Below are 17164 nucleotides of genomic sequence, written 5' to 3'. Positions count from 1 at the left end.
CGAGTTTTGTTCTTGGCGACAGATATTTCCAAAATGGCTTCACGATAAGATGGATAACGACGCCGAAAATGTGGAGGAAAATGAAAAATATTCATTTCTACTGGCTTCGGCAATAAGAAACGAAGACCCTGAACAATTTTTCAGCATTTACGATTCGATACTGCCAAAAAATCTCCCTGACATTCAGGTAAACAACTATTATCACACTTTTCTTCACAAGAGATTTTGACTTTTTGGTTGTCCTCGGCACGTGATCGAAGAATTTTTGGGAATATAAATGAAAACCAATATATCATGTAATATTTTTTATGCACATCAAAAAATGTTAATATTCAGCAGTTTGCCTCTAAACTATCGAAAACAAACGCCGGAGCGAGATCAACAAATCAGAGTGATCCCCCTTTGACTGAAATCCAAACATTTGTGTGGGCCTGACCCGTGTACATATTCATTAGGTGTTGTCGAATGACAAATTGTAAATCCGCAGTCGTACATGACGTGTCTGGAGTACTTGTTTGTTGTAGAAATATGTTTCAGCACCAAATATAGCAAAAAACCGTCCAAAATGTTCCGTTTTAGTTGAAACCGTAAGTGCTTTGCAGCAGTGTAAGTAGGGCAAAAATTCAAGGTAGGCGGCAGTGTTTCCAACATGTCTGCACCCATGTTTAAAGCTCTCAAATATGGAGACGACAAATGTATTTACCACATGGCTACAAGACAACATAAAATTATGAGCAAAGTGTATTTTATCAATAATGAATTTAAGAATGTTTCATCATACAGAAACAAAATGCAACTAAAATGGAATTTATAGGATAAGAAAGTTGAGAAGTTTGCCCCCCCCCCCTTTCTAACTTGTAATCCTTTTGTTATATTGGAATTTGATGTGTTATTGACAACATTTTATGTAAAAATTGGCATAATCCAATCATCATGACAGTTGACAACATCTATATAACAACGGTAAACCAGATTCATAGCATGTTTGGATGTTGTCAAGTTTAATGACAGATGTTTGATTCCTCTTAGTTTAAAGTATGAAATATACAATATACTTAAATGATGATATGAGCAGCATTTATTTTGATTTCCATGATTAGTGAGATAAGAGGATTTTTGATGTCGAAGATCATAGTCATATTGATCGAGTTTGAGATAGAACTTGAGCGTGCATTAAGCCTTTTCTCCAGGGAGTCCAGCAATTATTAGTTTATATATATATATAAGAATTTCTAAGTTTATGGGTTGCATTCAGGGTCCAGTATAAGGGTCTATTTTGGGGTTGTTTTTTTTTAACCTTTATCTCTTTCTAAACCATTCTCTGTTTGAACAATTTTGGTATTTATCCATTTTTTTTTTTTAGGCCTATACCTGTAGATATTTTGTAGATTTATAATGGTTGTTTTAATATATCATGCAGTTAAGCTATGAATTTGACATTATAAATTCTTTGTTTATATATGTTGATAATCAATAATCATATTAAAATGAAAGAAGCCTTACTTACAAAATAATAACTTGCATTATTTTTATGTAACACTAATTTATGTATAGAAGGATTAAAAGTTCTTTGGAGTATAGCAATCGTGATTTGACATTTCTTGCCAATTTCACTAAATTAAGTTTCATGTAATATAAAAAATGCACAGATATGTATGAGATGGATAAAGATATTGAAGAAGAAATTTTCAGTGAAATTGATATCTTTCCAATGAGGAAAGATCACTGTGTAGAACAGGGACTTTTTTTGGGTCTATAGGGTGGCCAAAATAAGGCCCCATTCCCAATGCTGAAAAGCAGGTATTTTTCACAAATTTTGCTTTGAAATTATGAAAACAGATCATAACAGGGTAGCCTTATTGTTCATAAATTTCCTTCACAAGCCCACAGGTTATAATTTTTGCTTCAAAATTGTAAAGTAAACCTAATTTTTTGGCCTCTGCTTATTTGAATGAGGTTAGCTTTGACCAAATTGAAAGCTAGAAGGAGTCCAATTTTACTTAAATGTACTCTGATTTGGTTTTCTCCCTACTGTACTTCTTTGTATGGAACATTTTTCCCATTTTCAAGTAAATGTCACTATTTTTCCCAATTGGAAAGGCCCAGGCCCTTGAAATCAAGACCTTAAAAAACCCTGTAGATTCTGATTTCACAACATTGAAAGGGTTGGAAATTACAACCCACCTAACTACCCTAGATCATAAGATGGTCTATTTCTCAGGTGGGCAGGGATGGAATATCATATGATAGCCCCGTGGTCGGGCTAATTTTAACAGCCAGTGTACTACTACAAATAAAATCTTTTAGTAAATTCATTTGTGTACAATAATAAGCATCACATAACTGAAAGTCAGGACTGGCAGCCTAGCAAGCTCCATGACTTCCAACCCTGTTATTTATCAGATAATAATCTCAATTATTTCTTTTTTAGGTAGAGTTGATAAAAAGTAGGGCCCGTGAAATTGCTGATTTGCCAGAAGACGAATTCAGTGCTTTGGTGTTGAAAGCCCGCACCTTTAGTCTGGCAAAAAGCAGGGACAAGATGTCCTATGATGTAACTGCTACAGGAATGTATAAAACAGAGGACAAACCTTCGAGTGAAGACAATGATGACGATTTAGATAGGGTACAGCTCCGTCCCTTTGGTGGATGTCCAATGACATATCAGTCCTCGCCTTACAACAGGCGCCAAGAATCATGTGTCATAGACATGGAACATGTAGAGAAACGCACTGACAATGATTCTGGTATTTGTAATTCTAGTAAGGCGACCACCAGTGTTGGCAGTTACTCGGATCAGGAAGACAGTGATGGAGATGACCGAGGGTGTTTTGATTATTACCCCACAAACATGACAAATGTCAAAGTCACACCTACTACAACATATCACTTAGACTACGATGAAGCACATGAGGTGGACTCAGACAAAAACGACATTGAATCGCCCCGAAGTGGTAAGGGCAGTGATAGTGAACCAACATTTCAGGGAGTTAAGATGAGGACTTATTCTCGTAGAGCAACTCCCAATGATGACGCTGACTTTGAAACCGATGATGACAGTGATACTGATACCAGACAGCCACACCAGAGACTATACAGGGGTAACATTAGGAGAAATACTAACTACTACACACCAATGACCCGTGAAAGTTATGAGGACTATGAAAATACCAGTACTTCCACTTTTTCATTTGAAAACAGTCAAAGGGCACTCAAAGACAAATCAGGATCTTCCTTGCGTGATGTTGATGTTGATGATCAGATTAAGTTTCCTATTTATAGTAGACACTCACATTCCCCATGCTATGGCAGCACTAGTAGTGATCGTGTTCGTATTGAGAAAAACAGTTACCAGCGAGGGGGATATGGAAGTGATCCCCCATTTGGTCAGGGAATGGACCAGCTCAATAAGGTTGGAAGTTCAATTGAAGAACTGATTTCCAGCACCAAACACACGGTCGATGGGATGCCAGAAGGGAGGCCCATTTCACAAAGTCTAGATCTTGCTGCTGAAGATGGAAAGAAAAAGAAGAAAAAGAAACGAGGCTCCAAAGGTAAGATTCTGTTTTTGAATGAATATATATATATATATATATATATATATAGATAAGATAAGTACATATATAAATACATATATACATATAATATATAAGATACATATATATATATAAATATATACACACACACACACACACACTGTAGATGTCCTTAAATTTAGCTTCAATTGTATTTGTGTTTTTCGTGCTAGCTTTCCCATGATATTCATGTACACCTCTGATATATATATATATATATATATGTGTATGTGACTGTACATTCTTAAGATTGTCTACAAAATGTGCTTTGAATTCCGAAATATTTTACTTTATGACTGTGCTATTATTTTCATGTTTGTGTTTGCACTAAATTTTAATTCTGCCAGTATAATTACATTTACAGTATATCAAATGTTTTGCAGCTTGTGTCGGTGCTTAGTCCAAAATAAAATATATGTGTGTTTCCAATTTACTCCCCCCAAAAAATTGGTTGGGTAGGTAGATAAAACATTTTATTTTATTGAAACATTTTATTTGAAATCTAAATTTTTGATACACATTGAATACAAGTCTCAGGGTTGTCACTAGAAATTATTTAAGACGAGTCCCGGACTCGTGGTTTATAAGCAGCTTGAGTCCCATGAAAATTTGATGAGTCCCATGAATATCTAACGAGTCTTTTCTATTTAAGACAATTAAAATGGAAGCAGTACAAAACATCAATTTTTAGTTTTATTTGCCTTTCACCTCATATAATAAAACAAGAATATGTTGAAAATAAAAGAACATATATTACAATACTATTTAAATCAGCATCACAGTACTGTTAAATATCTATAACACTGTAACTTCATTAAAAAATGACGATTTGTAAAACCTTCCAAAGTTTACAAACTTCGCTACTTTCGATTCCAATAAAAATGGCTACTACAAGACAAACATTCATATATGAATATAGATCCCGATTCGTAAAAAAAAAAATAGATAAGAAATAAAAATAAATAACTGCCAGTGGCAAAATGTTTTTCTTTTTGCATCTTGTCTAATCATCTTTTTTATACGCCCGTCATTAGATGCCTATTAGATTATGATCATTAGATTATGACATGCCCGTCACACACCCGTATTATGTTATGGCGCTGTATGGCTGGCTGTCCCAGTCTGTGAAATTAGCGGTTGTTCGAACGCCCGCGGCCAGTGATTTTCCTGTCGGACTTGTAAAATCCACTTGGCAACAAGTCCAACTGGCTTGTAAAAAAAAATTACCCGTTGGAGTTTTAATTTGACAATTGGAAGTAGATAAATATTACGTACATGCTCAAGTCATAGAATTAGAATAACTCGCCCCAAACAAAGTCATTCGTCCCATTAATTACGCATCTTCACTCGGTCTATTCAGGATTTGCCTTGAAAATTATTCAGATTTCGCATGCGTATAATTTACTTTCATTTTCGGGCAAGTGAAATTAAGTTCGGGCATGTGGTTTGCAAATCTTAATATCATTGACTGCTGTCCATCCATCCAGGGTAATGTTTTCTGGACTTTTTTCTGTAATGGATGCATATACAACTTTGAAATTTGGTCACAATATCTCCCTCAAGAATTGCAAGAGTGAGTTTGCATTTCAACTGGATTGGTCCATCGTTGACCTACTTTAGGGCTACAAGAAGGTCAAACAGTTTTCCGGACTTTTTTCGTTACATATATTGCCCTGCAATTTACACATAAGCTTCCTTTCAAAGGAATATAAGTTCAGTTTGCATTTCAGCTGGATTGGTCCATCCTTGACCTACTTTTTGGAAAAAATAGGTCAGACAGTTTTCCGAGCTTTTTTTCATTATGGATACAGATATTGCCCAGATATTTAGTCAAAGTCTTCCTCTCAGAGGAATACAAGTTCAGTTTGCATTTCAGCTGGATTGGTCCATCTTTGACTTACTTTTGGACTATAAATAAGTCAGACAGTTTTCTGGGCTTTTTTTCCATTACGGATACAGATATTGGCCTAATATTTAGCAGGGATTTTTTTACCCCTTGAATCCAGGGGCCAGGGCCCTCAAGTTTGAGGAAAATAGCGACATTTGATTAAAATTGGGAAATTTGTTTCATACAAAAAATAAGAAAAACGTTAACCATTTGATATTTCATTATCAATGTGGCCGGCTTAGCCTTAATTTCCGGTTTTTGGCAGAGAAATGTCACAAATTTTTGCAACAGAGTGGCACTGATGTTGGATGGCCCCTCATGGCATATTCTCTTCAAAGCATCCATCATTTGGGAATATTTAGAAATCATTTTGGGGAAAACACCTGCTTTTCAGCATTGGGAATGGGGCCGAATTCTGGCCCTTGATCTACAGACCCCCCAAAAATTCTCTATTTAGTCAAAGGCTTCCTCTCGGAGGAAGATAAGTGCAATTAACATTTCAGCTGGATTGGCGCACAATGACCTACAGTACTTTAGGGGTAGAAGTAGGTCAAACAGTTTTCCAGATTGCTTTTGGTATGCTCACAGGTATTACTCTAAAATTTAGTCACAACCTCCCTTTCAGAGAAATACATTATTATAATCAGTTCACATTTCAAACATTTCAACTAAATTGGTGCACCATGACCTACTTTAGGGCTAAAAGTAGATCAAATGGTTTCCTGGACTTTTTATCATCATAGATAGATATTGCACCAACATGTTCTTTCAACCTCACTCTCAGAGAAATACATAATCAGTTCACATGTCAGATGGATTGGTGTACCATGACCCACTTTGAGAATTTTCTATTCAGAATGTGTGTTGTATCAATTCAGAGTGCACAATATGTTTCCAGGTTGAATTTCACTGTTTGACGAGCATATAATGTACCGTTTGCGGTACTCTTGTTAATATTATATTCTAAGTCGCACCTGATTGACTGACACTAAACACAAGGGCTAAGCCCGTTTTTGGCCTGAACTCTGTGTTACCATAATATAGAAAGGGGTCTAACTCTGACCCAAATAAAAAACTACCCACTTGCTTCCAATGCCTAAAAAATCTGAAACTATATGTGCAGTATGTGTAATTTGCCGAGTTGCATAGATTAATGTTTTAACTACTTGCATGCCAAATTTCAAGCTATAGGTTTCTATAATAACAGAGATATATGTTATCGTTCTCTCGATTTCACCTGTTTATTAGTCCCCTACAGACGAAGTTGAAGGGGACATTAGGTTTGTGCTCCATCTGTCCGTCAGTCCTGCAAATCAGTTTTCCGGACTTTTTTTTATATGTGCTTGCAGATATTCATTTGATATTTGGTACATTGCTTTGCCATAACAAGTTACAGATGAAGTTTGAATTTCGTCTCGGTCCGTTGATTTTCCTCTATATGACCTTGACCCTTGACCTCAAGTTTTTTTTTTTTTTACAAAGGATTGTGTCCGGGCCATAACTTCTTTGTTCTTTGACATAGGCATACCATATTTGACACATGAGTGTATCACCATGAGACGATGTGTCATGTACCTTCACGACCTCCATATGACCTTGACGTCAAGGTCAAAATTAAAAGTTTTTACAATGGATTCGTGTCAGGGCCATGACTTCTTTGTTCTTTGACATAGGCATATCATATTTGACACATGAGTGTATCACCATGAGACGATGTGTCGAGTACCTTCATGACCTCTATATGACCTTGAACTTTGACCTCAAGGTCAAAATTGATTATAGGGTTTTAACATAGTCATACCATAAGACATGGGTGTATCACCATGAGACTATGTCATGTACATTCATGACCTCTTTATGACCTTGACCTTTGATCTCAAGGTCAAAATTATAGGTTGATGCCATGGATTCGTGTTCGGACTATATCTTCCATTTTCTTCTACAAAGGCATACCATATTTTTACACTCAGGAAAGAGGTAATTTATACCTATTAACAACACCCTTTGGGAGATTGGGGTAAACGGGGGTTTTCTTTGTGAGCATTGTTCACAGTACATCTTGTTTTGATATGCTTGCAGATATTCATTTGATATATAGTACATTGCTTTGCCATAACAAGTTACAGATGAAGTTCGAATTTCGTCTCGGTCCGTTGATTTTTCACTAAGTTATGGCCCTTGGACTTAGAAAAATAGCATGAATTATCAGTTTTCCGGACTTTTTTTTTGTGCTTACAGATATTCATTTGATATTCAGTACATTATGATGATTGCTTTGCCATAACAAGTTACTGATCAATTTTGAAGTTTTCCTGATCTAGTCTTTGTAGCTGAATAGTAGTTTATATCCAACCATTCCTATCCTGGTTTCCCTATCTTCCCTTTTAAGATAACCTTAGTCTCATAATGAACTTCTAATATTGTTGCGATCCAATAATTTTCTCCTCCGGTAGGGGACTATGTATTGCTATGCAATACTCTCAGAATGCTTGTTTTTACTAGAACATTTACCAGTCCAGGTCACCGAGTGGTTTCTTGCCTATGACAGCAGCGAAATTCAGACTAGTGTGGAAAATTTCGAACCTGACAATTAGAATTTCACATCAATTATACGCTACTTACTTCCTCAAACAATAGTAGTTAAAATGTAAATCAGAGAACTTGAATGCAAAAGACAAAAAATTCCTGTTTGAAAATTCTGGATTTTTATTCTATTTATGTGTATCATCAATAAAATATTTAAGGTTGGCAGTAAAAAGGTAAGTAGGGTCAGGAAACCAGAAACACACATGTATTTTATTTTGGCCTAATGTTCATTTATGAATACAACTTGCCAAAGAGCTGACTTTACATTTTCAGTTGCAAGAATCAGGAACTATCAAAATATGCTAACTCTGCAACAGATTTGGTAATAAACCCCAAAATTTTAATAGAAACAAGATAGAATGCAAGTGAATTATATGTGAAATATCACAAAAAATCAAATTATTGAAAAACGTTGCATATGTCCTTAAGTTCAGGTATCAGCAACCAAAACTTTTCACAAATGCTGTGAAAATTTAGTTTTCAGTCTACAAATTCACAATGAAGCCATATATATTCTGCAGATCCAGAGTTGAAATGAAGATCACAAATGTTGTCATTTGTCATATCATGCTGATTAAGCATTTATGGCCAACAAGATAAATGAAATTGTATGGTATTCGAAAATGTCAAAAACTTTACTCTTGAATGTAGCAAACCATTATCTTTTTAGATACATAGAGGATATTGGACATTCCATTGATGAATATGGAATTTATTTAAAATTTGTATCATGATTTTCAGTAGCCTTTTATGTTTATAGTTATCAATATTTTTGTGGTGTCGGAATTTTCAACAGACTTTCTCTCTTCTCTAGACTTTGGTTTGATATACCCTGTACATTCCTCATGTTTTACCACTGCATCTAACTGGTACGACATATAAAGTTCGATTTAGCCTTACTGTCGTGCATTATACACCAGTGACAAAGTATTCTGTTTGATGTGTCCAACAGCGATGGCCGATTAACAAGCCATTTCTGTGAAAATGAATTAGATCATATGTTCTCGTATTCTGTTAGTATTTCTCTTCTGAGAGCCCTTGAGAAAATCACAGGGGCTAAGCCCATTTGGGCCCGAACTCTGTGGTATCACAAAGTTCGGGCTCAGCCCCTGTGGAGAAAATGACATTGTTTACACACGGTTAGTCTAGGTCACATATATGCTTGATGTAACCTATGCTTAGCATCTACTTTGCACACGACACAAATAAGCATGGTTAGTATAAGATTTATTGAAAAGAAAAGTGCATCACTATATAAAAATGTTCTGGGGGGAAATTTGGTCACTATTCGAGCAAGCCAATTTTTTATTTCTTATTGCCCACAGCAAATATTACTTGCATTGGCGAGTGGTTATTCACAACCCTGTATATATATTTTTTAAGTACAAGGCATGTTTATTACACTTCCCAATGTTTTCTCAGGCCTATGTTGCCACTTTTGAAATTTCCAAAACATGGATGTTTGGTATAAATCAGGCATTGCTCCATCAGATATTCTAACAAGCGAGAAAATTCGCTCGCTCTGACTTCTAATCACCATGGATTTGGGCTTGCAATGAGCCTTGCATCTCGCCCAACATTGAACAACCATTTAACCCTCCCCCCCTCCCTCATATAACACAACATGTTCACAAATACTATGTGCCTGCACATTTTCTTTTACAAGTTTCAAATAAAAAGTTTAGTTGTAAGGTATGTAGGAGGGGGGTGGGGGTTGTAATGTTTCAGCAGCAATGACCTGAGAACCACAAGTAAAACCATGAGTCCCATTGTCTGTTTGATGTATTTCCTGAATTCAGTTTGGTCCAGTATATAATCTGAAGGACATCAATATTACAGACAAAAAAAAACCCAGCATTATTTTGAATAATCACCCAGAATCCCAAGTTTTTGTTAAGATGAAAGAACCTTTGGTGAGTTCTGTAAAGCATACTTGATTTGTTTACAGAACCTTTCTATCAAAAGTCAGTGAGTTGCACTGAGCTCACACTAATAACTCGAAAAAGGCGATTTACATTGATCTAGAAATTCTGTAACCAATTTATTTCCAGAAGCACACCTATTACACATTCAAATTGTATTCAGATTGTATCATTTGGATGCTTTTGGAATAATTATGTCTCCCTTCTTTCAAGGGGAGACATTGTTTATGTACTTTCTGTCCGTCTGACTGTCTGTCACAAAATCTTGTGAATGCTTCTCCTCGTATATGGCTTGTCGGATAGACTTGAAACTTTGTACAATGCTTCATTGCCATTTGTAGATGTGCATATTGTCAAGACAGGAGGGTCCAATTATTTTCCTAAAAGTTATAGTGGATGTAAGAGGGGTGGGGGATGTAAAATAGCTTATGAACACTTCTCCTCCAATATGACATATCTGATAGATTTGGAACTTTGCACAATGCTTCATTGCCATTTGTAGATGTGCATATTGGTGGGACAGGAGGATCCAATTATTTTCCTAAAAGTTATAGTGGATCTAAGAGGGATGGAGGATGTTAGAATAGCTTGTGAACACTTCTCTTATAATTCAGAGCTGTGAAAAACTGCCAGTCATGCCGGCAAGACTGGCTTAATTTGGCTGTGACCGACATAAGTTGGTTAAATGTCGGACCGCATGACCGATGTTGTTTGCACCGCCCGCATTAAGAAAAACACAAAATACCACCGCGTAAACAGTCTTCACTACACAATGCTTTAGGCCTATACAATGTGTGAGGTGGAAGCCACTTGAGGATCTCCAAATGAAACTTTTGTCTGGTTCCCTGGCTTACTAACAACGACGCATAGTAGGGACAGGGAACCAGGCAAACTAAACTGCGCAAAAGTATGGCATCGTGGCCGATCAAATTTACACCGGGATCAAAACCAGGCCAAGCATCAAAAAGAAAAGGAGATGAGGACAATAGTGTTAGGGATGGACTAAGAGTAGGTGAGAGAATGGGTGATGAAGAGAGTGAGTGTGAATCAGAGTGTGAGCAAGATTTTGATGAAAATGAAAGAATGGTGAGAGAGGTTGTGAGAGAATTAGAAATTGAGTTTGAAAACTAGTGTAAGACATGTTATAATAAACTTCTAAAACCTGCGATCTGTGTGTTACTTCAGTTTTTAGCTCACCTGAGCTGAAAGCTCAAGTGAGCTTTTCTGATCACCCGTATTCCGGCGTCCGTCCGTCCGTCCGTCTGTAAACTTTTCACATTTTCAACTTCTTCTCAACAACCACTGGGCCAATTTCAACCAAAGTTGGCACAAAACATCCTTAGGTAAAGGGAATTCTAAATTGTTAAAATAAAGGGCCAGGCCACCTTACAAGGGGAGATAATCAAGAAAAGGTAAAAATAGGGTAGGGTCATTAAAAAATCTTCTCAAGAACCACTTGGCCAGAAAAAATGAAATTTATATGAAAGCTTCCTTATATAATGCAGATTCTAAATTGTTAAAATCATGGCCCCCAGGGGTCGGATGGGGCCACAATAGGGGATCAAAGTTTTACATACAAATATATAGGAAAAATCTTTAAAAATTTTCTTCTCAAGAACAACTGAGCCAGAAAAGCTGAGATTTATATGAAAGCTTCCTTATATAATGCAGATTCTAAATTGTTAAAATCACGGCCCCCGGGGGTCAGATGGGCCACAATAGGGGGTCAAAGTTTTACATACAAATATATAGGAAAAATCTTTAAAAATCTTCTTCCCAAGAACCACTGAACCAGAAAAGCTGAGATTTATATGAAAGCTTCCTGATATAGTAGATTCTAAATTGTTAAAATCATGGCCCCCGGGGGTCGGATGGGGCCACAATAGGGGATCAAAGTTTTACATACAAATATATAGGAAAAATCTTTAAAAATCTTTTCCCCAAGAACCACTGAGCCAGAAAAGCTGAGGTTTATATGATAGCTTCCTGATATAGTACAGATTCTAAATTGTTAAAATCATGGCCCCCGGGGATCGGATGGGGCCACAATAGGGGGTCAAAGTTTGGTTGTTTTTTTTTTGTTTTTTTGTTTTTGATATAGTGCAGATTCAAGTTTGTTAAAAATCATGGACCCCGGGGATTGGATGGGGCCTCAAGGGGGGCATCAAAGTTTTACATACAAATTTATAGGAAAAATCTTTTAAAATCTTCTCAAGAACCACTGAGCCAGAAAAGCTGAGGTTTATATGAAAGCTTCCTGATATAGTACAGATTATAAATTGTTAAGATCATGGCCCCCCGGGGGTCGGATGGGGCCACAATAGGGGATCAAAGTTTTACATACAAATATATAGGAAAAATCTTTAAAAATCTTTTTCCCAAGAACCACTGAGCCAGAAAAGCTGAGATTTATATGAAAGCTTCCTGATATAGTACAGATTCTAAATTGTGAAAATCATGGCCCCCGGGGATCGGATGGGGCCACAATAGGGGATCAAAGTTTTACATACAAATATATAGGAAAAATCTTTAAAAATCTTCTTCCCAAGAACCACTAAGCCAGAAAAGCTGAGATTTATATGAAAGCTTCCTGATATAGTACAGATTCTAAATTGTTAAAATCATGGCCCCCGGGGGTCGGATGGGGCCACAATAGGGGATCAAAGTTTTACATACAAATATATAGGAAAAATCATTTCTCCAAGAACCACTGAGCCAGAAAAGCTGAGGTTTATATGAAAGCTTCCTGATATAGTACAGATTCTAAATTGTTAAAATCATGGCCCCCGGGGATCGGATGGGGCCACAATAGGGGGTCAAAATTTTTTGTTTTTTTGTTTTTTTTTTCGTTTTTTTTTTTTTTTTTTTTGATATAGAGCAGATTCAAGTTTGTTAAAATCATGGACCACGGGGATTGGATGGGGCCTCAAGGGGGGCATCAAAGTTTTACATACAAATTTATAAGAAAAATCTTTTAAAATCTTCTTCTCAAGAACCACTGAGCCAGAAAAGCTGAGGTTTATATGAAAGCTTCCTGATATAGTGCAGATTATAAATTGTTAAGATCATGGCCCCCGGGGGTCGGATTGGGCCACAATAGGGAGTCAAAGTTTTACATACAGATATATAGGAAAAATCTTTAAAAATCTTCTTCCCAGAACCACTAAGCCAGAAAAGCTGAGATTTATATGAAAGCTTTCTGATATAGTGCAGATTCAGGTTTGTTAATATCATGTCCCCCTGGGGTAGGATGGGGCCACAATAGGGGATCAAAGTTTTACATACAAATATATAGGGAAAATCTTTAAAAATCTTCTTCTCAAGAACCATTGGGCCAAAGAAGTTCACATTTACGTGAAAGCTTTCTGACATAGTGTAGATTCAAGTTTGCAAAAACCATGGCCTCCAGGGGAAGGTTTGGGGCCATAATAGGGACTACGGTTTTACATGCAAATAGATATGGAAAATCTTCTGATATGGACCAAGGTGACTCAGGTGATCGATGTGGCCCATGGGCCTCTTGTATAAATTGTTAATTTTAACTCCTAATATTCGGACAGGCTTAAATCTGTTCTGACAGGCAAAGTTGATACACATGTCTGTTCGAATGACAGGCTTCTGAAAAAAAAATTCCACAGCTCTGCTATATGGCTTATAAGATTGATTTTGAACTTTGTACAATGCTTCATTGCCATTTGTAGATGTGCATATTTGTGGGATGGGAGGATCCAATTTTTTTCTTAAAAGTTATAGTGGATCTGAGAGTGGTGGAGGGTGTAAAATAGCTTGTGAACACTTCTCTTATATGGCTTATCAGATATATGGCTTATCAGATATATTTGAAACTTTGTAGAATGCTTCATTGCTATTGTTAGATGTGCATATTTGTGGGACAGGAGGATCCAATTATTTTCCTAAAAGTTATAGTGAATCCAAGAGGGGTGGAGGATGTTAAAAAAGCTTGTCAATGCCATTTGCAGATGTGCATATTGTAGAGACAGGAGGATCCAATTGTTATCCTTTAAAGTTATAGTGGATCTGAGGGGTAGAGGGTATAAAATAGTTTGTGAACACTTTTCCTATGTGGCTTATTGGAGTTCATAATGTCTGTGTTTCTGCTCATGCTTTCTCCTCCATACCATGCAGTACATTAAGGGGAGAAGGTTTCATTTGGAGCACTTTCAAATTGGGGAGCTGGGGAGACATTTGTTTTTCATAAAACCAAGCTCTAGTTTATTTCTTGAATAAAAATTGATGAATTAAATTTTCAAATATGAATGTTTGAAGAAATATGCATCGTACATATGTTAATAAGTTTACCCACACACTTAAAATTGTAAGGCATTAGAATTTAGAAATTCGTTTTTTTCTGGGGTTTTTTGTTTGTTTTTTTGTACAAATCTTTTTAATACCCCCTCCCTTTGATAAGAATGCATGAACTGCAGATTGAAACAGGAAATGTATCTACAATTGACAAAAATATTTCCGGCACAGTATTGTTGTTGTTATTGTAAGTGAAACTTTAAACTTCAGAAACATTTAGTTGTCAAATAGGGAGTAAAATTTTTTAGAACTGAACTGTTAAGATAATTAAAATTGTTAAAATGCTGTAAATGTTTTTCAGTCGGTCATAATAAAATGAAGAAAAATCAGGGTTGAACAAAAGTGCGACGTTTGACCATGTTTTAGGGAAAAAAAATTCAAGATTTTTCAATGTCTGGCCATTCAAAGTTCAGCAAAAGACTGTAGAGATTTTAATGTTAGATGTGAGTTGTATGTTATGTAACTAAAAGCTGTTTTAGGAATTTTGGTATTTAATGCATAATTTAATTGGCAGACAATGACTTTGGCAGTTTAGAAATTTATTTTATAAGATTTTCATTTTATTTAAAACTGGGAAAACAGGACTGTATCAAGTTGATTTTTTTTTTTACTATATATTTATGACTTGGGCTAAGTTTGGCAATGTGGAAGATGTTGATATGGAAATGTCTAGAAGTGCAACTTTCATATGAGCGTACTTAGAAGGAGGAAAGGCTCGTGAAACCTTACAGTTGTTCTGATTGTGCATTTTCTTGTAATATTGATTTAGTCTCGGAAATGAAAAGATTTATAAATCAAATCAAATCTTTTCCCTACCTTTCTATTGCATCATCAGCAGAAACACAGCAATTTTTATATGCCCATTTTCTGATGGGCACCATGTAAAAAGACAAGGATATATTGAAGCATAAGCTTTCTCATCTGTCTGATAGCTTTTCTTGTCCAGTGACTGTGAAACCTAGGACTATCCAGGGATTTTTTACCCCTTGAATCCAGGGGCCAGGGCCTTCAAGTTTGGGGAAAATGTGGGTTGTCATGACTTTAAGGTATTTTATGGCAATACAGTGGAACCCCGTTATTACGTTTTCCATTTTGTCACGATAAAATAACGTAATACCGGGGTCAACGTAATAAACGTTCCCAGTGAAATCCGTTAAAATTATCATTTGGAAATTGTATATCGTCCGTTGGTACTCCGTGAAGGGGTGTGTGAATATATCTTTACTGTTTCTTTGTTTAAAAGAATATGATACTTTGTTTTATTTACATCTTATCATTAATGTCCGTAATTCTTCATGTTCTTATCCCTTTTCTTTATTTCGGTGTAGGATACATAAGGATGTTTTGATAAACGTTGCTTTTTCTGCATTCGTTTGGACCGCCATTTTGTTCAACTTTAAAACAATGCGTTCATGTAAATTTCTCTCAATAACTCGTTCCGGTTCGTATTCAACATTCGTATTTAAAAAAATAACAAAACATCGTTTTTATTAAGTTCTCTAATTACACAATACACAACACAATAAAAAAAATCCCACCCAAAAAACAACAAAACTATAGACACAAAACGCACACGATACCCAACACTTACACACTTCTCACCAACGATAAACATGCACGGAGAACAATTTAAGCGCAATCCACATAAAAAAAAATATAATGATGCACGAAGATTTCATTTATAACGCTAAATGATGGCACTAAAATCACGTGCGCATCAAGGGATTTTAAAATATTCACTGAAGTAAATGCCGTGCACGAGTCGGCCGATAGATTGGTGTATGTATGGACGAGAGTTACGAACACCAAAGCTGCATGTCCAAACAACGAACAATTTTTTTAATTGAACACCTTTAGTCATCTATGTCCAAGCAGTTACCCAAGCGGTTGTAACATTGCTACGATAAATCTTTCTTGTTTGGTACCAAAGCTGTCCGTGAATAGAGTTTTAATAGCGAAGGTAATCACACTATGCTGAACACGCAGGTGGTTGAGAAATTATTTCTTTGATTATCAAAATATGTAAAATGAAGTAAATTTCATAGAGTACAATTTCTAAATAAACATTATTTAATTGTTTATCACTGGCTTCTATACGGGGTATTCACCTGTATTGATGTCACTAGATCTATCGAAGCGTGATCAGTCGAGCGTCTCTAATCCCCAAACAGACCAGGAAATTTACGTGGTGACTGCCTCAGGCAGTCAAGGTGTAAATGGCTTATTATTTTGAGAATCATTATTGAATAATTAGGGGTTTATTACGTTTTTGTCGGAATTTTTACAACGTAATACCGAGTCCCGGCATTTTAGAACAACGTAATAACGAGGTCTATTTTATATAGGTTTGTTAAGAAATGGTTTTGTGCTTTGAAATTCCAACGTAATATGCGGACTAACGTAATAAAGGGGGAACGTAATAACGGGGTTCCACTGTACATACTCATGTCTGCGCATGATGATGAACCCACATGAAATAAACTCAATGTAATTATTTTGAAATGAAATAGAAATTAAGGCTGTACTCTACTGAGTGAAATATTATATTTTTATACTAATATCAGAAATAATCCAGAGTTTCCCAAAAAATCATATATATCTGTTGTTGTTCCATTGAATTTAACATTATTATTTGCTGAATCAAAATATGTTATATACTCTGTGTACAGTGTCTCCAGTGGAAAATCTCAAAAGATAAAAAGTTATAGATGGGAGGCGAGACAAGACAGGAAATTTGGCTTTCCTTCATTGCTTACATGTGATCTTATCAGATTAATAAACTCAGGTGTGTAGCTTCTATAAGAAATAGAGGAGTTAGTCTGCTGTACTTCCAGAACCTCTGTAATTGTCTTGATGTATTTTGGCTTTAA

General features: G+C 36.0%; 1 protein-coding gene across 2 annotated transcripts in view; it reads left to right on the top strand.

Moving 5' to 3' along the window:
• The window catches only part of LOC125658060 (uncharacterized), a 42211-nt gene continuing 25047 nt past the window's right edge, over window positions 1-17164 (top strand). The window contains exons 1-2 of one of the 2 annotated variants that reach the window (XR_008798012.1): window positions 1-187; window positions 2432-3554. Coding sequence is in view for 1 of the 2 variants with exons in the window: in XM_056147249.1 (XP_056003224.1) it covers window positions 50-187; window positions 2432-3554 (1261 nt within the window). In the remaining variant the exon portion in view is untranslated. The remainder of the gene's footprint in view (window positions 188-2431; window positions 3555-17164) is intronic. The other variant, XM_056147249.1, reaches the window with a different exon arrangement.

This window comes from Ostrea edulis, chromosome 1 (genome assembly GCF_947568905.1).
Source record: "Ostrea edulis chromosome 1, xbOstEdul1.1, whole genome shotgun sequence".
Lineage (NCBI taxonomy): Eukaryota > Metazoa > Mollusca > Bivalvia > Ostreida > Ostreidae > Ostrea > Ostrea edulis.
This window is presented reverse-complemented; position numbering and strand designations above follow the sequence as displayed.